Genomic DNA, 22,955 nt, shown 5'->3' with positions numbered 1-22,955 from the left:
AATTTGCCAATTAAATACATAAAAGAAAAAAACTATATTTTACATCAAAAAAAAATATTTTTTACGAGATAAAAATTAAATTTTTTTACCAGAAAAAGAAATTTTTTTTTTTAGCCGGCACAAAGTACTGATATTTTTAGTTCTATGCTAAAGCAGAATAACATCTCTATTTTTTTTAATTAAATCTAGCAAGAAATTCATAAAAATTTATTTCATATACGGGTTACATCAGAGACATTTTTATTCACATTATATTTCTACTCACATGTGAATTTTTTTTTATTAAATTCGACAATGAAAACATTATTGTATATATGTATATTATGTTTGTATATATGTATATTATATACATTATGTATATATGTCATTAATGTATATTATGTTTAATACTTAGAAAATTTATAATGAAAAACTAATACAAATTCCTTTCAACTATTTATTAACATTCCCACATACACATAAAAAAAAAATCACACAGATCAATCACATGCATTTGATGCCAAAGATAAAACAGATTTAACAAAGAATCTATACACTGATTTACATTTTAAAACATATTTCACTAATTATTGTGCAAGAAAAAAAATAACATAAGTAAAGTAAGCAAACAAAAATATAATCTCAAATAAGGAATTTCACTTTCTCTATAAATCATTATCACTTTAAGGAAGATAGGGATTCATTGGATATTAATTTATTATTGATTAGCTATTATTTTTTAAAAAACCTCAAATATCTATTTTCTATGTCCAGTCTATAAAACATTTTCAATTTGAACAGAAACATATAGACAGAATACATATTTTAAAGAATTGTCACAAGGTCCATTTTTCAGTATCCTTAAAGTTAGGTAAAAAAAGACAAGAACTTAAAATACTAAAATAAAAATTCAATGTAACACAATAACGTAATTTGATATCATTAAATAAATTGATATAATTAAAAGAATAGTTAAAATATTACAATATTATCATTGAAGTGAAATAGTCAAATTAGATATCAAATATTTATGCAAATCAGAAAAGAAAGCTTTTATTTTTGAGCATAAGAAGTTTTATTGCATAAATAATTTTTCATAATGATATTATGAACATTTTAACAAGCAAATTTATTTTAAAGCAGATACCAGCCAAACCTTGATATTTGAGGACAGAACAAAGATAACACAATTTTTATATTAACAAATCAATAAATAATCAATCCAAAATAACCCGAATTAATTTAAATCTGTAAAAATTACACTACCTCAATAGGGGAGAGAGAATTAAAAAACAAATTGGCTAGAAAAAAAAAATTTGCAATGACAAATTATAACAATACCTAGCCAAAAAGAGATAATGATGTATACGAAGAGTCCTTAGGGTACAAAAAAAATATTTGGTCATCACTTTCACACATAAAAATAAAACAAATTTTTGTAGTTGTTAATTACTCTTATAATTAATGAAAAAAAATTTATAAGCTAGAAAATTATTTAAGTAAATTTCTTTTTTTCTTTTTTTTGAAAATTAATAAACTTTAAATTTTAGTCCACTATTAACTAAAAAATAATTGTATGCATACTTTTTTAAATGATTACAACAAAGTATTAAAAATGAATAAAACAACAATGTTAATGTTACAATAGCGTCACAATTGTGATTTCTGTTAAAAGTCATTTTACAGAACTCCTAAAGGAAAAAATGAACACTATTCACGTGATAAAGGAAGACCAAAGGGGAAGAATGGTATACATCCATTTTTCATAAAAATAACGATTAGATTACCATTTTTTTTTTTGCATTTTGAGGATTACTAAACTTTCACCTATTAATAACTTGAAAAATCAGTTCTCCCCAAGAGTTATTCCACAGTAAAGGTGAGTCGAACTGGGGAAAAATGGTTTCTGNCATTTAATAGCATTACAATCAACGATTAGAGTTTAAAAAGTAACGTTAGAAATTATTAGTAAGGATGATTAGGGAGGAATTCGGGGGAAATCAAGTTGGTCAAGAAATAACTGTTTTTGTCTAACCTAATTTTTTTTTAAACGTAATTTTTTTCCCTACATTAAAAATTTTTAATTTTGTTTTTAAATTTTTAGGGGTTACAAATAAATATTATTGTGACATTCGACTATATTTTTATTTTCACGGTTTCAAATGAAACAAAAATACAAGTAATTTGAAATTTGTTTTTCTCAGAATCAGCTTTCGTGGATGTAAATCCTTTGCATAATTGTGGAAAATTAGTTCAATCCAACTATTTACTTATTTTAACAACTTTTCTGATGTAGTAATGAAAATTTGCAGAATAACTCATTCATTATATTTTTTCCTATAAATATATTAGTATACACAGTTGTTTAAACTTGTTCAGGGAAAATAAATTACACAGCTTCGGAAACTTAACAGTTACAAACATTTCAATGTAGTGACTGTAGTTCATCTCCGTAAAATAAAATAAATAAAGGAAGGAAAAAAAATTTTTTTAATAAAAATAACTGAGTTTAAAACAAATGAATAATTTCATAAACAATAATCAAATTTATAAATATTATGTAAATATCAATTTTTAACACCGGTCATAATTCAAATACAAATGCATGAAAAACAATGATTTACAAATTAAAAAAGAGGCCTTATTTAGAAATAGTCATATATATATTATATAGTCATATATATAGTTACAGTATAGTCATATGTATATGCAAGAATTTATTTAGAAAAATTGTACATTTGTTGAAAACAAACATACCAAGTTATTAGAATTTGAATTCCTATCTCTATGTTCAAGATGTGAAAAAAAAATATTTTAAAATGTGCTTGCAAATTAAATTTTTTTTAAAAAAAAAAAACTTTTCATTTTTAATACAATAAATGCCGAAATATTTGCTTGGCTAATCTAATATTTCAAATCCTACAAATTTTTGTGATTGGTTATTATCGAAGAATGCATTTTTATACATATAAAAATGGAATGATTAGTTATAAATCCTTTCTCAAATCTAACAAAAGTAGTGAACTAAGTGCTTCTTATAAAAATGCAAATTATTAAATGAGGAAACACATGTTTAGATGTATCCAACATTAAAAAAAACATGTTAAAATGTACGGCACTACACGTAACGGTGGTCTATGATTGTCTATGTGTCAAGATAAAAATTTTAAAAAGTATTTCCTTGGCAGTTATTCAATATCTACAGGCAAAAGAAATAAACTTAAAAACTTTTTTGCATTATTATTACTTTAAATATATTACCTACATACTTCATATTAGTTAACAATATATTAAACACAATAACTAAGATTCTTAGTATACTGGTCTTAAAAAGTACATTCATCTTATAAAAATTTATTTAAAAAAAATGGCATTGCATTTACTGGTGAGCAATGAATAAACTTAACTACTTGAAATGCAATGTTAGATAACCTTTAGTATTCATTTAAAAGTCATACAACTAATTTTCTGTGCAACTGGAAATAATTTTCTGCAGTATTTCCTGCATCAATACTAAAATGCAATATGAAACATTTAACAGATATTATATACATAAAATTTTTTCCACCCAATGAAATACGTTCCAATACATTTAATAGCATTACATTCAACGATTAGAGTTTAAAAAATATAAAAAAAATTTGTTTTATATTTGAGTACATATAAATAAGCTTCGACTAAAATAGAAGTTGGCTTTCAAATTTATAAATAATAATTTATAACCATAATTGGTTATGAACAAATTACGAAAAAGAAAATAAGAATTCGTAAAATAACTTCTCATTTTAGTTTTACATAGTTTCAAGATTCTAATTCTGTAGTCAGATTTAAAAACCATAGGAAATCTCTAGTAGCAGGTATTACAATATTATCCCAAATTAATATTACTTATCTGCATTACTAATTTCAAAGATTTTTGAGTACTACCAACAAAGCAAGAAAAATGATTAATAAATTAACCATCCCCAAAATATGGTTATTCAGGTATAGTTAAAAAGTAAAAATATACTATCCTATAGGACTTTATTATACACAGGAACAAACAAAACATTTATGAACACAGGAAAATTGAAACTATAATAGAAAATAAGGACAACTGATTAACATCTATTAAAATATTTGTTCATTACAGGTGTACCTACAGTCTTATGAAACAATCATGCACAATTATTCTAATTAATTTTGGTAAAAAAAATGACTAGGTTAAAATGATCTAATAAAAGCTAAACAAATATATCATGAAATATTGATATTTTTTAAATAATACAATAATGATATTCGGAAATTTTTTTTTTACAATATATACTTTCTGTTCTATAGATATAAGTCTTATGATAAATGATGAATATACAATAATTACTAATGACGATAATAAATGTCAACAGAAATTAAATAAGATAATGTTACGAATAATATCAATAATGATAATTATCTAATAATAATCATATCATGACAGTGGTACATTTCAAAACCGTTGATACTGTTTATCATTATTATTGATAATGATAATTATCAAATATTATATTATCATGAATCCTTACAAACTTAAAATTGAGTGATGAGAATATAGACCAATGTTAAAATAAAGTAACGTGGAATACCTCTATATAATATGAAATATCAATATTTCCTTGAAGTATGTTATGATGCTAAAGCTCTGCTATTAACCAGAACTAGACNATTAAATAAGATAATGTTATGAATAATATCAATAATGATAATTATCTGATAATAATCATATCATGACAGTGGTACATTTCAAAAACGTTGATATTGTTTATCATTATTATTGATAATGATAATTATCAAATATTATATTATCATGAATCCTTACAAACTTAAAATTGAGTGATGAGAATATAGACCAATGTTAAAATAAAGTAACGTGGAATACCTCTATATAATATGAAATATCAATGTTTCCTTGAAGTATGTTATGATGTTAAAATTCTGTTATTACCCAGAACTAGAGTTAACATCAATATTTTATTATGTCTTTTACCTTTAAACAGTTAAGTAACACGTATCTTAAAATAATTTTTATTCTAAATTATATAAATCAGAAAAAAAATAAACTAGTATATCGTACAATTATGGTTTTGGAAGGTGCTAATTTTACACATGATTACTGTTAGTAATAAGTATCATAATGCTTAAAAGTAAAATATTAGAATAGCCTCTGTAGAGAAATTTGTATATTGTAAATATTTGTGTACTGTAAATTGCAATTTGTATACTGTAAATAAAAAAAACTATTTAACAGAACAAATTTCAAGCATAAGTTTTAAAGTCCAATAAAAATTAGGAATAAAAAGAATACTCTTAAATAAATAAGTTGAAAAACTATAAATGCTCTAAAGTAAGTACAATAAACACAAAACTTCATTATCATAACCCATTTTTATCTAGCATATTTTGATGAACTTATGCGTCAAATAAGATAGAATTGCTTATAGGACCAATTTAATGTTTGCCCCTAGTCACAAAATATAAAAAATATAATTAAAAATTATTAGGCTTAAATTTTACCCTATGTGCTCCAAATACAAACATTTCATTTCTTGTATTATTTATAGACATGGGTTACACTAGTTCAGAATTTCAGGGAGGAGTGAATTTGTTATCAAATGTTTAGTTTCAGTTTAAAATAAGTTATTTTTAAAATGAAGCATTCAAGAGTTCATAAAGGTAAAAGTAATTTCTGCTTTAAAAAAATTCAAGAATAAATAGTTTCCCTGTCCAAAAACTAATAAACCTACTATTAAAAAGATGAAAAGAAAGAAGATTATTTCTTTTATAATTTCAAACTGCTTTTACCTCGATACATATCATGATAGCTGTAAATTTAGATTTTCTTATGAAAATCTTTTTCTTCTAATAACACAAGGAGTTTTTTTTGCTCTAAAAATTTGAAATTAATGCTTCAAATATTAAAAACAGTTCTTTAAATTTCTATTTAAAAGAATGATTTCATAAAATATATTAAAATAAATAGAGCAAAAACTAATAAAATTATATATAAACAAATAAGAATAAAGCAATATTTTAAAGATTTTTTCCCAATGTATTAATACATAAAAGTAATCAATATTACCAACTAGACATACCTAAAAAATGACACTTCTAGTTTGTAACAATTTTAAAATTCGGTGTAAAAATCAATTACGTGAATCAGTATTGATTGAATACTGAAGGGCAATAATATTCACAATTATTAATGCATAATAAACAAAACAGCTTTTGTTAAATAAAAAACTCGAAAGATTTAAAAAATGTAAATATTGAAATACTAATATTCCAAATAGATATTAAAAAAATAAATAAAAACAATTGGAATAGTACATATTAAATAGTTAAAATGAAAATTATGACAAAATAATGATAAAAAATATAATAGTTCAATATACTATAAATAATTTAGACTAAATAAATGTTAAAGTGTTTCTCACTTAAGTATAGCCACAATAACGATATGTACAAAAGCAAAACAAACACAATAAATAAAATACAAATAACTTCTACCGTTTTGGTTGAAAACTACTCTTGCAAATATTGCTAGTCATTTCAGCCTGAAAAAAAAATCATCAATATGAATAAATTAGGAATCAATATGAATCAGAAAAATCTCATTAGTTATTAACTTTTTACATCAAAATCATAGAAAAAAAAATTTTTCATTCAGATATTTTATTACAGGGTGCGTAGCTATATCCTTCAATATAAAATAAGCACCTTTTAAGTACTTTTTAAACATTAAAAAAAAAAATTTTGAAAATTTTAAAATTATCCAGAAATGTAAGAATAGAAAAATTAACCCTTAAAGTACATATTTAATTTTTAAAAAGTAAACTAAAACGAGTATAAAAAATGTATTGATTTTTTTTAAAACCCTGGCATTATCTACATTTTGTCTCAACCAGACCAGTTGTTTATAATGATGCATAATGGAATATATTAGAAAAATTATTACAGTTTTTAGAAGTTGTCATTAATGTATAAAATGTTCAACATTAAAAAGTTACAATTAAAGTAGAGATCTTTCTGAATTAAATTAGAAACCATTAATTAAGTTAGAGGACAATTAAGGCACTAAATTGAAATTCATTTGAATAAATGAAATAATACTTTTTAAAAATTAGAAACTAAGTATGGTTTAACTTACTAAAGGTTCCAGCTCTTTTTGACTGACTAGGTCGAATTCAGTAACAAAATAATAGAAATGCTTATAGCACATGTTAACATGAGCTTCCTGAAATAAAATACTGATATAGTTAATACTTTGAAGATATCAAACTATACAAATAATCAAACAAAACAAAAAAAGTGAAGGCACTTAACATCAATATTTATGGTTTCAAAGGAATGAGTAAGAAGAAAAAAAAATTCATATTATTTTTTATAACATGAAACTTGCACATTTTATGGAAAAATTCAATTTTTTAAAATAAATATTATTGGATTTCTGTTTATTACGAGCACAGTAAATATAAAAATGTTACAAATGATTACATTACTTTCAATTCAATTTGATTTAAATTTATTAGGCATACTTTAAACTTTTCTCCGTTTCATTTTCACAAAACTATAACTCTTTTTAATAGCAAAAAAAAAAATCATAATTACAGTAAAAAAAATTACAAAATGTTCAAAAGTAAATACATGTTTAATAAATGTTTAAGCTTTGCTAAAGTATAATGAAAATATATATAAATAATTATTATTTAAAATCAAATATAATTTTTTCTTCATTTTTTTAATATTTATATTAGAGAACTTTATAACTATTATATTCGAAAGTATCTTAATGTTATTTAAAACAATATATGATGTTTATTAACTATAATTTATATATAATATTTCACCATTGTCTACCCTTTTTTATTATTCAAGAAAATAAGTGTTATTCAAAGTTAAATCATTGAAAGATTAAAATTTTCCACCACAGATTTTTATAATTAATCACTTCTTATATTTTATGTCTTAATAATCTGACTATAATATAATACATATCTTGAAATAGTCTAAAACCATTACCTAGTAAGAAATATAACATTATTTATAAATACATATTAACTTATATTTTTTAATTCTAAAGTTATTAAGTTAAATTTTTTTTAAAGGAGTTAAAATTAGTTATGATGAACAATGAATGACAAGTAAAACTCAATCTAAAAATATCATAGTAATAATAATTATTATTAACAGGGGTCTGCCTAGGTTTTTATGAGAGGTACCTATTTTGCGAAAATTTAGACATAATTTGTGAAAATTAAAAATTATATTAAAAAATCAACACAAAAATAAGGTAAAGTTAGAAGATACTTTCAAAAATTGTCACTACAAATAAAAATCAATTAAGACTGGTAATTTTTATAAATTTTTCCCCATATGTTCAAAAATGATTTTGCTGATGTAAAATTTTTGGCAAAAAATGTAACGCTTAAAATTGTATCTAAATTTAAAAATCCTTAAAATTCATAGTCCGTTGCAAATTTGAATTTAAAAAAATCATGCATTTAACGGTACTTACATTAAAAGTTATTTTCATTATGAGAACATTTCCCTCGGGGTCATATAGAAAAGAGTTTCACAGAGAAAAAAAAAATTTCATAAAATATGAAGGTCTGTTAGAATAAATTTATAACAATGTTCGAATGTTTAGAATAATGTTCGAATTTCAACTTCCTGTAAAGTTTACAGAGGTAGTGCCTCGTCATTTAATTTAAAAAAAAAAAAAACTTGCTAAAACATATAGTAAGTGACTGGTTAGGCTTACTACACCGCACAATCTCACCAAGCAAATACTACTTATTCATATACGTGGAATTAACCCGGTATTTATTGTTTCTTACGGGGATGCAAAAACACTTCAAGAGGCAGGGAGGAGAATCTCAGAACGTGCTCTTTTAAGAGCATTTTGTGAAACTACCGTTTTTCCAGAAGTTGAATTTGTGAAGGTACCGCTAAACGGTAGTAAAACTGCCCTGGACAGATCCCTGATTATAAAAAAATAAATGAAAACACATAAAATATAAACAACAAATTCATAAGTAATACTTTTAAAGAAGTACTTACAGCTCCAATAAGAACTAGTCGTTCAAAATGGTGAATGTAAACATGGACAAAAATTCGGAATAATCGTGTTAAAATTTTCTTACAAGTGGGAAGAAAGGGCTTTGGAAATGGAACATCTAAAAAAAAAAATGAAGGACAATGTATTCCAATAACACATAGAAAACATTTTATAAATTCATTCATTTTTTCCAAAGATATATAGAACCAAATTTTTTCATTGTAAAAACTTATTTTGACAAGATGCTGGGTGTAATAGAGTAATAATGATATTTTTTAAAAAAGTGGTTTGTTTTATGTTCAAAAGCCTATTAATACCGAGTAAACTCTGCTGTTGAAAGCATTGCTTCCTATCATGGAATCATAGGCATTATATATCTCACTATAAGAAAACTGAGGCCTTTTTACATCATTCCAGGAAATGAAACATTGTAAGGATGATATTAACATTTTATGATAACGGGACACTACTTCTATTTAACAGGTTTTTATAACTTTTTATTGAATTCATTTTATTTTACTTATTTTATTGAAGCTGTCAGGATAAAATAGGGTTTTTGAAAAAATTTAATTCCTTATGAAAAGATTTTTGAGGTGAAACATGAAGTAATACGAATTATTTACTTATTAATTATTTAATTCAAAATTGTATGGGTAAATTACTATCTAAATGTAAACTATCTAGAAATGAAGATCACTGTGAATTTCTTGTTCTTGTTTTTGCATTGCCTTACTTACTACACTACCTCTTTTAAAAAGTGATGCCTGGTGACTGCATGGTTGCGCTTTCGTGCCACAGGTCCCGGGTTCGATCCGAGGGCCCCACAAGGCTCACTCAGCCTTTCATTTCTTCAGTGGGTCGATAAATGAGCACTAAGCTTGCCTGGGAACTTAACAACGGGGCTCCCGCGTTCGGCTGACCACCTAACCGGAACATCTGCTCCTGCACTCCAGGGCCCAAGGTCAAGAAAACTGAGATGGGCACAGTACACTTTGGTCCTCTATGGGCTGTCACGCCACTGGCCTCAGTTTAGTTTACAGGATTATGAAAATAATCAGACTTTTCTAAATTTAAACACCGGCGTCTTTGAAAATATGTTCCATAGAAGTCACATTTACCAATCCGAATAGCTACGTCACAATATAATATTAAGTACTCTAATGAAAATTTAGATTTTTTTCAAAAATTTGTAAAGAAGCTTTTTTATCTTCTTTTATAAGTTTAAATATTTAATTTCATATCTTTAAAGGCAAATTAGAATAATTCGCCCTTATTCTAGATATCTAGTATTCAATATCTAGAAATGAAATACATGTTGGAATGAAACACATCTAGAAATGAAATATATTTTGATGATAATATATTTCTTGCTACAGACATTTTGTTGGCAAGTCAATCTAACATATATATTTAAAATTCCATATTTTAATCATTTTGGCTGTCGAGCCACTAAGTGTAGTTTTTAGATTTCTTTTAAAAAGGAGTGCACTACACTACAAAAAAGAAGCAACAACAGAAGTTTCACTAAATGTAGCATGGTACTTTTGACCACTGAATTATTCTTCACATACATGCTAAACAAATTACAAAGTGGTTTATAAATTGAAGTAAATAACTTGAAAAAATATTGTTAAAGAATTTTCTTACCCATTTTAACAGGAAATATGTCTTCATTATTTATTTGAGCTTCTATCCAATCCATAAGTAAGGAGACATACTTTGGAGCTGGAAGTGCAGTTGGTTTTTTGTATTCATTTCCATCAGCCCACCTATATTCATACCTATGAATGGTAAGAGCTTATAAATACAGATATTTTACACTAAAGTACACTATATGAAGATAACATTACGCAAATGAAGATAACATTAAAATACTTTGGCCCTCCAGACATAGTAGGACATGTTTCTTCCGTACAATACTCAGTCACAGTTCCATAGATAAGATTGATTCGATTGAAGAAGTCAACCACTGAAAAAATGAAATTCTTCATTTAAAGTTATTAGTATAATTAAATAAATTCTTACAATATTATAAACTAAAATAACTTTAGCTTCATTAGCTGTATAGTGTAGTTAAACATTAGAGTATGTTGCACTAATTAAATGATTCAGCATCTTCAATGGATGTATCTTATGTTTATTATAATTCCGATTTTCTACATCACACAAACCTGTTGCAAGCTGGTAATTCCAATAGACATTGGAAACTACAGATCCTCAGGATCTATTAGTAGAATTAAATAAAATTCTTAAAACATTATAAACTAAAATAACTTTAGCTTCATTAACTGTATGGTGAAGTAAAACATTAGAGTATGATGTACTAATTAAATGATCTAGTGTTTTCAATGGATATATCTCATGTTTATTATATTTCTGATTTTCTACATCATACAAACCTGTTGCAAGCTGATGATTCCAATTGACATTTGAAAACTACAGATCCTCAGGATCTCGTATTTCAAAATTTCCAGATGCTATTTAACTAATTGTGGGTCCCTTAATAAAATAGTATAAATCTCTACTTTGAAGATATACACAAAATACAAATATATTCTGATCAGGGCCGGATTAACCTATAGGCACACTAGGCACGTGCCTAGGGCCTAAGAAATTCAGGGGACTACGAAAAACTTGGGAGAAAAAAATTTGTTGACAAAAATAATTTAGCTTTAAAAACAACAAGTGTATTTTGCACAAAATTATGAAGATACAAATATAAAAATATAATATTTTACAGTAATAAATTATTTTTCAGAATCTTATGATCTAATATATTACTTTTTTGCGATTTTTGGATTCAACGAAATCTTGTATTATGCTGTCGAATTCCAAACTACGCAAAATGTCGGATTCAATAGACGAACAATGAATGACAAGTAAAACTCAATCTAAAAATATCATAGTAATAATAATTATTACTATAAAAAAATGAAAGAAAACACATAAAATATAAATAATTCATTAATAATACTTTTAAAGAGACACTTACAGCTCCAATAAGAACTAGTCGTTCAAAATGGTGAATGTAAACATGGACAAAAATTCGGAATAATCGTGTTAAAATTTTCTTACAGGTGGGAAGAAAGGGCTTTGGAAATGGAACATCTAAAAAAGAAAAAAAAATGAAGGACAATGCATTCCAATAATAAATAGAAAACATTATTATAAATTTATTCTATAATACAGAACAGAAAAGATATGAAGCCAAATTTTTTCATTGTAAAAACTTACTTTATTTGACAAGATGCTGGGTGTAATAATTAATTTTTTTTTAAAAAGTGGTTTGTTTTATGTTAAAAAGCCTATTAATACAGAGTAAACTCTGCTGCTGCAAGCATAGCTTCCTATCATGTAATCATAGGCATTATATATTTCCTAGCTTTTGAATTTTCTCTATTTTATAAAATTTATATTCATATCTAATCATTCCTAATCCTTTGCTAAAAAAAAAAAAATCTTAACTTTTATTCACTTTTGATTTCAAAAAGAGCAAATGGAAATATTTTCATTATTTTCCTTTCTCAATAAATGTAATGGCAAACTTTTATCTCACTGCAAGCGTACAACTAATTATAATTCAATGTCATGGCAACTGAGTATCAAAATCTACCTTCAATCCATTAAGAGTATCACTTTTCTTTTTTAGCGAAGAATTTCCGATCCAATTTTCTTACATAGTCTTCAAATAAAACTGATGTCATCCAAAACTTTTTGTTAGACCTGTAATCCAAATGATACGTTTTTACATTCTTGAAACATCGGGGATTTCGGTATTTTCCGATTCGGTAAGGGCAATTTCTCTGTCCCAGACGCATTTCCTCCAACTAGGACAGTAAAACGTCCCTTGCACATTTTGCCCCCTGAGCAGTTTTCATCCTTAAACATCATAGTCTTATTTGGAAGACATTTAAAAAATAAACCCATTTCATCAATATTGAAAACATCATTTTCACTGTATCCTTGAAGTAAATTTGGTAACGTTTCATTTAACCACTGTTTACATACTTCAAGCGGGACAGCTTTAGCTTCTCCATGAAGAGTGCGAAAGACATTGTGTGTGTTTTGCAAAGGAAGGGGCAAGATATCAGCTCTTAGGTTTTTTTTCTTGCTTTAAAAGATTAAAAAAAAATCGAGTTAAAGGGAGTAAAAGTCGAGTAATCGAGAATAATTAACATGAAATTGAAGATAAAAGGGTCGGGACGTCATAAAAAAAATCGAGTTATAGTAATATTCGAGTTATCGTACTTCGAGTTATAGCCAATTGACTGTACCATGATCTATTCAGTCAAGTTGGTGACAAATAGGATAATTTTTATATAAACGTATATGTTTATATATATATATAAATGAAAAGTGATTACTCAAAATCGAAATTCACGCATTGTAATATCGCATTAAAACTTATTTATTAATTTTTTTAAAATCATGCGGAATTTCGTAGCAATAATCGTTGAAAAGGCGATCGAGAAATGAAATAGACTTACAATGGAGTCTGTGCAGATTGAACGAATTAAAAAGTGAACACTCAAATTTGCAATTCAAAATTTTTTATTTTTTAAGAAAAAAAAAGTTTAGTGTGTTCAGAAACTATCTTGTGGAGTGCAGATTTTCCACCCAATTTATGTTTTAAAAAAAACATCGCTAGGAGTTCAGAAAAGTCTCCAAATAGTCTTCTTTTCCTGAAAATAGTTGCTTTTTTAGCCTTTTCAGGCAAAAAAAGTTGCCATAGTCGCCTCATGCCACAAATAGTTGCATTTTAGTTGCCTGTGGCAATCCTGCTATAAGAAAACTGAGGCCTTTTTTGCGTCATTCCAGGAAATGAAACATTGCAAGGATGCTATTAACATCTTATGATAACAGGACAATACTTCAATTTAACAGGTTTCTTATAAACTTCTTATTTTATTGAATTTATTTTATTTTACTAATTTTATTTACTTATTTTATTTTACTGATTTTATTGAAACTGTTAGGAAAAAAATAGGCTCTTTGAAAAAATTTAATTCTTTATGAAAAGATTTTTGCTGTGAAAGATGATGCAATACAAATTATTTACTTATTAATTATTTAATTCAAAAATTATTTAATTCAAAAATTATTAAATTCAAAATTGTACGGGTAAATTACTAACTAAATTTAAACTATCTAGAAATGAAGATCAATAGTGTGAATTTTTTGTTTTGTTTTGTTGCATTGCCTTAATTAATACACTACTTTTATAAAGTGACGCCCAGTGGCTGCATGGCAGAGCTCTCCTGCAACAGGTCCTGGGTTCGATCCTAAGGCCGGGCAAGGTTCACTCAGCCTTTCATCCCTTCAGTGGGTCGATAAATGAGTACCAAGCTTGCTTGGGAACTAAACACTGGGGCTTCCGCATTCAGCTGACCACCTAAACGGAACATCTCCTCCTGCACCCCAGAGCCCAAGAAAACTGAGATGGGCACAGTAGGCCTAGGCCCTCTTCGGGCTGACGAGCCACTGAGTGATGTTTTTAGCTTTCTTTTAAAAAGTAGTGCACTACACAACAAAAAGTAGCAACAACAGTAGTTTCGCTAACTGTAACACAATACTTTTAACCACTGAATTATTCCTCACACACATGCTAAACAAATTACAAAGTGGTTTATAAATTGAAGTAAATAACTTGAAAAAATATCGTGAACGAATTTTCTTACCCATTTTGACAGGAAATATGTCTTCATTATTTATTTGAGCTTCTATCCAATCCATAAGTAAGGAGACATATTTTGGAGCTGGAAGTGCAGTTGGTTTTTTGTATTCATTTCCATCAGCCCACCTATATTCATACCTATGAATGGTAGGAGCTTATAAATACAGATATTTTATACTTAAGTACACTATATGAAGATAACATTACGCAAATGAAGATAACATTAAAATTAAAATACTTTGGCCCTCCAGACATAGTAGGACATGTTTCTTCCGTACAATACTCAGTCACAGTTCCATAGATAAGATTGATTCGATTGAAGAAGTCAACCACTGAAAAAATGAAATTCTTCATTTAAAGTTATTAGTACAATTAAATAAATTCTTACAACATTATAAACTAAAATAACTTTAGCTTCATTAGCTGTATAGTGTAGTTAAACATTAGAGTATGTTGCACTAATTAAATGATTCAGCATCTTCAATGGATGTATCTTATGTTTATTATAATTCCGATTTTCTACATCACACAAACCTGTTGCAAGCTGGTAATTCCAATAGACATTGGAAACTACAGATCCTCAGGATCTATTAGTAGAATTAAATAAAATTCTTAAAACATTATAAACTAAAATAACTTTAGCTTCATTAACTGTATGGTGAAGTAAAACATTAGAGTATGATGTACTAATTAAATGATCTAGTGTTTTCAATGGATATATCTCATGTTTATTATATTTCTGATTTTCTACATCATACAAACCTGTTGCAAGCTGATGATTCCAATTGACATTTGAAAACTACAGATCCTCAGGATCTCGTATTTCAAAATTTCCAGATGCTATTTAACTAATTGTGGGTCCCTTAATAAAATAGTATAAATCTCTACTTTGAAGATATACACAAAATACAAATATATTCTGATCAGGGCCGGATTAACCTATAGGCACACTAGGCACGTGCCTAGGGCCTAAGAAATTCAGGGGACTACGAAAAACTTGGGAGAAAAAAATTTGTTGACAAAAATAATTTACCTTTAAAAACAACAAGTGTATTTTGCACAAAATTATGAAGATACAAATAAAAATATAATATTTTTCGGTAATAAATTATTTTGCAGAATCTTATGATNTATGAAGATAACATTACGCAAATGAAGATAACATTAAAATACTTTGGCCCTCCAGACATAGTAGGACATGTTTCTTCCGTACAATACTCAGTCACAGTTCCATAGATAAGATTGATTCGATTGAAGAAGTCAACCACTGAAAAAATGAAATTCTTCATTTAAAGTTATTAGTATAATTAAATAAATTCTTACAATATTATAAACTAAAATAACTTTAGCTTCATTAGCTGTATAGTGCAGTAAAACATTAGAGTATGATGTCCTAATGAAATGATTCAGCGTCTTCAATGAATATATCTTATGTTTTTTAGAATTCAGAATTTCTACATCACACAAACCTGTTGATTCCAATAAACATTGGAAACTACAGATCCTCAGGATCTTGTATTTCCAAATTTCCGGATCCTATTTAACTAATAACCCTTATTAAAATAACACAAATCTTTACCTTGAAGATAAGCATAAAAAATAAATATATTCTGATTAATTAAAAAAACAAAATTAGAAATTATCAAATATCTGCATAAAGGAAAAAAAGTCGCGTAATATGATACTCAGAATTCATTATTTTAATTTTGGTCATCTAGAAAAAAATGTTATATAAAAAGTTTGAAATTTTCATAAATTTGCTGGCACATAATTATTTTATTTGTTACGATTTTTCACGATGGAAAATTAGGCAGTCCAAGGGGCGTTCCATTTATGATTTATGGCATGTTTTGACGCGCTGAAGTGCTTGGATTGAATCGCCATCAAGCCAATAACATTCTTTAAATTTACCTCATGAATTCAAACTTCTTTTCAATAAATTTGGCTTTGCGAATAAAACAATGAGGAAAAGTAAATTTTTTGCCACTACAAGAGTACTTAAAAATGAGTTACTCAATGATAGTCACTAAGTAAAAGAATAAAATTAAACAGTAATGACTAAGTTAGAAATGAGTTAAAAATAAATTAACCTAATAACCTAAGCCTCTTTCCTAAGATGCATTAAAGTATGATGAATCAATTCAGCCTCTTGAATGACAACGGAATGATAAACTCCAGAGTTCATTATTCTTTGCAACAAATCATGCATCTCAAATAAAATAATGATGAAAAACTTTGAATTAAAGATTTCTCATAAATTTTAATATTGTTTTTTATACTGATATATCCTTTTCTTGCAGCACTTGAATTTGTTGTGAGCCAATGTAAAGTCCTTTTATCAAGTACATCACTTTTTCAACTAATCAGGCTTTTTGAAAAAACAAATTTATTACTCCTGCAAGAAGGCCTAGCATTCAGTCATCAGTGTTTCACTATAACACTAACGATTACTACCTTAATTTTTAATAATGAAAATTAATATGCTTTCAATTTTATAAAAATTATTTCTCTTTTAAAAAAACTATTAAGTTGTAGATTTTAATAGTTTTGTTTTTCCATCAAATCATTATCAATGAAAGCAACATTTCCCTTCAAGTTTTAAGATCAGTTATTATCTCTAATTCATAAAAACTTAATTTTAAAAATTAATATGAAAAAGGAAAAAAAAGGTTTCTGAACATTCTCAAGAAAATGTTCTTGGAAGCATCCTTAAGATGTTTTTTAAAACATTTTTTTCCAGAAATATTTTCTTAAACATTTCTGAAGCAGCCTAAAAAAAGCTAAATAATAAGGTTTGTAAATAAATTTCAATGCTAATTCTATTTGCCAAACTTATCCTAAATAAGTTAATTTAGTGACATCCATAATTCAACCTATTGTGCTATGTCAACTATAAATAAATTGTTTGATATTAAAATCAAATAAAATCATATTTTTGAAAAATTTTTGATTTGATTTTGATAGAAAGAATTCTTTATCACGTTTGAGAATTTAGATATTTTAGAAAAATAAAAAATTCAAGGAAAATAAAAGATTCGTTTGCTATGCAAATAAAACAGTTTAATTAAGCTGCTTCATATATGATATGTATGATTTAAGGCATCTAAGTCACATATTTGATTTAAAGTAGCTGATAGCCTATCTAGATTGTCAATTTTTATTTAAATGCAAAATTTTAAGCGCATTTCCCTTGACGAAAAGAACTCTTTCCTCAGTACACATTTCGATTACACTTAGTCATAACTTTCCGAGATTTATCAGGATGTTTACGAAAGATTTCCTTCCTATTTCAAACCTAACATCATTTCATGCAGAGGTTTAATGAACCCTTATAGTAATTTGCCTTTATTTTTTTAGTAATATTATGTTTACAGTAATTTACCTTTATTTTTAAAATAATTCTGTCATTTATTAGTCTTACTTTGCAACTTAAATCTCATAATAATTCTCAGAACAGAATTCCTGCATCAAGAAAAGCTAAAGTAATATTATTTAGAATAAGTGCTTTCTAAAAAAAGAAAATATTCACATTAAATGTACAGTGAGCAGGGGGGAAAAAAGGAACACCTTGAATAACTTTTGATCGAATGATTGGATTTTTATGCACTAAGATCTTAATGGTTCAACAGTCTCATCTCAAATATGGTAATTAACTGAAGCAAATGATATTTTAAGCTACAAAATCAGACACAAAAACATACTTTCTATGAATAAATATTCCTTTTTTTATGTATTCAGATTTCTGACCTTTGGACCTTTAGTGTAGCCGCAATCTGGGGATATTGTCCCAATAATTTGGCCAGGAGAACAGTTGAAAGTTTGGACCTCCTAATGTTAATTTCGCTTTTTACATATTTTGCTATAACTTGAAAACTTTTTAAGCTAATCGAAAATTTTAGCTCATAATTATAGTATTTGTTAAAGATAATGATAAAGATAATTCAAAGATAATTTAATGTAAAAAATAATTTTTAATAATTAATTATTATTTTATTTAATAATACAGTAGGGAACCGATTATCCGAAACGATCGGGACCATCGCTATTCCGAATAACTGATTTTTCCGGTTTTCTGAATTGCTGCAAAAGCAGTTTTTTTTAATTGTTAAACCCAACTAAAAAAAAAAATTTGGGGAAATAATCTTAAAAAGAAGAAAAAATTATAAAGTAATACATTAATGATTATTTCCAAAATGATGGTAAGGTAAACATCTTTCAAAAAAGGAAAAAAAATCCTAAAATCTTGAGGAAAAAAAATATTCTTTAAAAAAATGGCGGGGAAATTTATCAAATTTCACTCCGGTTTTTTGGTTTTCTGATTTCCGGATAATGGGTTCTGTACTGTAGTTGAAAAACATTTTGAATTGTAAAGCATACAATTTCATACATGATATTTAAAGAATGCAATTCAAAATTTGAATGAAAGTTATCAAATAGTTTTTGAACAATTAAATTTTAAAAATTTATACGTTTAAAAATTTGATATTTTTTTAGAACTCTTTAAGCGATTTCCTTTGATTGTAAAAACTAGTATATAATCAATGATTTGATTAAAATATTTTAAAAGCTGGTATCCTTAAACCTAACCCCACTAACTAGAGTTTGTGAGGTTCTTTTAATATTTTCTTTTTTAGGATCCACATGAAAATGGATCACTCAGAAATGTGTCAGATCTTCAACTTTAATTTATCGAAATCAATTTAAAGACTTTCCTATGACTTTCATTTCTATGAGTAGAAAGGAGGACGCCACTGTTTTCAAGAGCCATGCCAAAGTTACAGATTATATCTATATAATTAAATTACAACTAACCACAGAAAGGAAATAAAAAAAATAATTTGTAGAATAAAATCATCTATATCTACAAATACTTTGTATTAAACAGTTAAACCTCTCTAACACGGACACCTCAATTTTAAAAAAAAAATTTATAACTCAAAAAAAAAAAAAACCCTTCAAATTTTCTATGACCCCCCCCCGGGGGGGGGTCATAGAAAATTGCACTCAATGTTTAAAAAACCTTGATTTGATATCTATTTTTTCACCCTTCCTTCAATAACTTGAATTTTTTTACAAGCATTATACAAACATGATATAGGTTAAAAAAAACAATAAATATTATTTTCTCCAGAAAACTGAAGTTTAAAAAAAATTGTTTAACTATTCATTAATTTGCAAATAACCCTACATTAATTTTAAATGAGGGGATGAAATGATTGCAAGCAACACAATGCAAACAAAATTTCCATTAATCCCCTAAACAGGGGAGTTGTTTTGCTTATTGTTTCCTTTTAAGTCCTCAGACAGTTGCAATACATTCTTATACTTTCTATTGATTTTTACTTATTAAGGTTCTAGAGGGGCTGGAGTGGCTTTAACAAAACAGATAATGAAGACACAAACAGAAATGAGGCGAGTGGTCAGGGACGGATCCAGAAATTTTTCCTGGGGGGGGGCGAAGGTCATAGACTCAAATTTTTTTACACAGTGGTAATACTGTTGAATATTTTCAATAGTATTATTCAAACACAACCTGAAAAAAAAATTTTTTTAAATAAAATATATAAGTTTAAAAATCATTAAGATTTAAATTTAAAAGGAATTCCTTTAAAATGAATAACAGCCTCGAAAGGAGGAAGAGAAAAAGGTAGTCTGATGTCACAAATGACACGTCACAAGAGAGATGAAGGAAGGAAGGCAAAGAAGGAATTGAAGATTTTCAGATTTAAAGAAGATAAAAGAATTGAGAAGTAGATACATTATATGATACTTATGCAAACTTTAATTCATCAAAAAAAGTCTAATAAAGGTGTAATACTCAATCCTTTCATTTTGTTTTCTAAATAATAATAAATAAAAAAAATTGTGAAGAAAAAATTGGGGGGGAGGGGGTCACAGCGACATCCCATTCCAGTACCTCTAACTGAAAAGATGAGAGAAAGTCAGAGCTGCTGCCAAAGACCATGAGACATGATAGTTGTTGTTGTTAATTTACGTCGCACTAGAGCTGCACAATGGGCTATTGGCGACGGTCTCGGAAACATCCCGGAGGATGATCCGAAGACATGCCATCACAATTTTGATCCTCTGCGGAGGGGATGGCACCCCCGCTTCGGTAGCCCGACGACCTGCGCGCGAAGTCGAGCACTTTACGGTAGCACAGTTTAACGAGGACCAATACCGCACACCCTCGGTCCCTACGCAGACTGATCCAAGTGGTCACCCACCCGCACACTGACCGTAGTCAGTGATGCTTGACTTCGGTGATCAGCTGGGAACCGTGTCTTAACAATCAGTCCACTGCGGGACTGAGACATGATAGAAACCTTATACTCTGACAGGCATTGAGAAGAATTTTAATCCAATTTATTAAAAAAAGGAGCTCATTGCTTTTCAGCAAAATAAAAAATATTCTTTACCTGTCATTCAATAGGGAAATACTGCTCAACAAGAAAATAATATTGTTTAGGTCTAAGTTAATTGGAGACAATTTCCTTATTTTAATACACCTTCTAGTTTTAATGCAAAATAAATGTCGTTTTTTTTTACAGCAAATCGAAGTTAATTTGGTTTGATGTAACATTATGCCATACGCAATGAATGAAACATTTTAATATTTGGTCAAATAAAACGCATAGAAACAATAACCAATCCAATCATAAAAGTGGCATTATTAACATAAAAGTAATAACTGGTTAAAACTTTTACCATGAACAGCTAGCCAATCATTTATAGATTCACCAGGAGGCACTTTTACGGCTTCTCGTAGGTTTAATCCAGAATTTAGCGATGCTTGAGCCTGTTTGTGAAGAGAATACCGAAGTGTCCCAGGCTCAAACTTCTTTTTGGGACGAAAAGTCTGGAAGAAAAAGTTTTACAATTGTGATAAAAAAAATTTAATAATCATTGACAATTTAGAAATACTATTATGCAAAACAATTTTTTTATCGAATTCCAGCAATTCAAATAGTTTAACTGGAAAATTACATAATTTTTAAAAATTTAATACATAAGTTACTAAAATTGCACATTCAGGCAATTTTATTAAAGAATTGTAATTTCAATAAACAGTTTTAATAATTTTCCAGTTTCTGGGCAAACCTCTACCTGTTTTTTTCTTTTTAAAAAAAAAGTATAAAATTTAGGGGAGATTTTTGTATTGTGGTCTATGGCAGAATAACTGCCAAGTCTTATTAACTTCGAACTAGCGGCCCAGATTGCGTTACAAAAATATCTGTCCCCTCTATCCAGCACCTTTTAATGACTTGCTCTCCACTCTGGAGATTTTTCTCTTTGATCTGTGACAGACATGGCAACTTCCGTGCAGTGGTCTGCGAGAAAAAACATCACAGAATGGGACCAATTCAAAAGGTATAACTTGTAGTCCCCCCCCTGGGCAAATATCTACTTGTTTTTTTTTAAATTTACTAATTTCAAATCTATTTGGTACCTTGGCGATTGTATAGTTGGTGCAACAGATCATGATACAGAAATTTCCCCTAAAATTTGTTACCTGAACTAAAAAAAAAAGGAAGGAATTAATTTTTTTGTTAATTTAAGAAAATGTCAAATGGGAGATTGAACTCTGCTGCTGGATAGGAGAACCAACACATATTTTTTCTTTAAAAGAATTTGCATGCTGGTGAAAATATTCGCGTCGAAAATATTCGAATTCGCATTTGGTGAAAATATCCCCATCATTTTTATTAAAACTCATGATTGTGAAAACGATTAATAAAAAAAAAAATGGAGCAATGTACAAACAATTTTTCTAAACATCAGTCTTATTGATTATTAATATATAAATATAACTTACTTTCGAGTTTAACACATCAAAAAAATAATAAAATAGGTTTATTATACATTTACGCGATCTAATTATAATTTAATCTTTGAATGCGCAAGTAAAATAAAAGATCATTAACGCCGGTAAAAATTATGAATGAAGGGAGCTTGAAATACAATACCTTTCGCTTGTGAAAAAACTCCATGAAGTTTGCCATTCTTTTAATTCATATCTTATTTATCTACAGAGAAGACTTCCGCTTATAAGTTTATCATGCGGAAAACACTTGCATCCCGGAATACTTACTTTTCTGCCAAGGACATAATTATTTTGGTTTTGTTTTATTATTTTGAACAGAAAAAGAAGATAAACTGGGTGGATGTCAATGGCCAAAAAAAACAAACAAAATAAATATTAAATTACAATTTAGATCACACCAGATG

General features: G+C 27.3%; 1 protein-coding gene across 1 annotated transcript; it reads right to left on the bottom strand.

Moving 5' to 3' along the window:
* Positions 1-5,583: 5,583 nt before the first annotated feature.
* Positions 5,584-22,881, bottom strand: LOC107436534 (MOB kinase activator 3). The gene is made up of 7 exons (XM_043042249.2): positions 22,694-22,881; positions 21,435-21,585; positions 15,900-15,993; positions 14,731-14,864; positions 12,045-12,160; positions 7,142-7,228; positions 5,584-6,548 (listed from the first exon to the last, which is right to left on the bottom strand). The coding sequence occupies exons 1-7, from the start codon at positions 22,727-22,729 to the stop codon at positions 6,498-6,500; spliced, it is 669 nt and encodes a 222-aa protein (XP_042898183.1). The 5' UTR covers positions 22,730-22,881; the 3' UTR covers positions 5,584-6,497.
* Positions 22,882-22,955: the final 74 nt, after the last annotated feature.

This window comes from Parasteatoda tepidariorum, chromosome 9 (genome assembly GCF_043381705.1).
Source record: "Parasteatoda tepidariorum isolate YZ-2023 chromosome 9, CAS_Ptep_4.0, whole genome shotgun sequence".
Lineage (NCBI taxonomy): Eukaryota > Metazoa > Arthropoda > Arachnida > Araneae > Theridiidae > Parasteatoda > Parasteatoda tepidariorum.
Note: the sequence above shows the minus strand (reverse complement) of the source record. Positions and strands in the feature narration are given on the sequence as shown.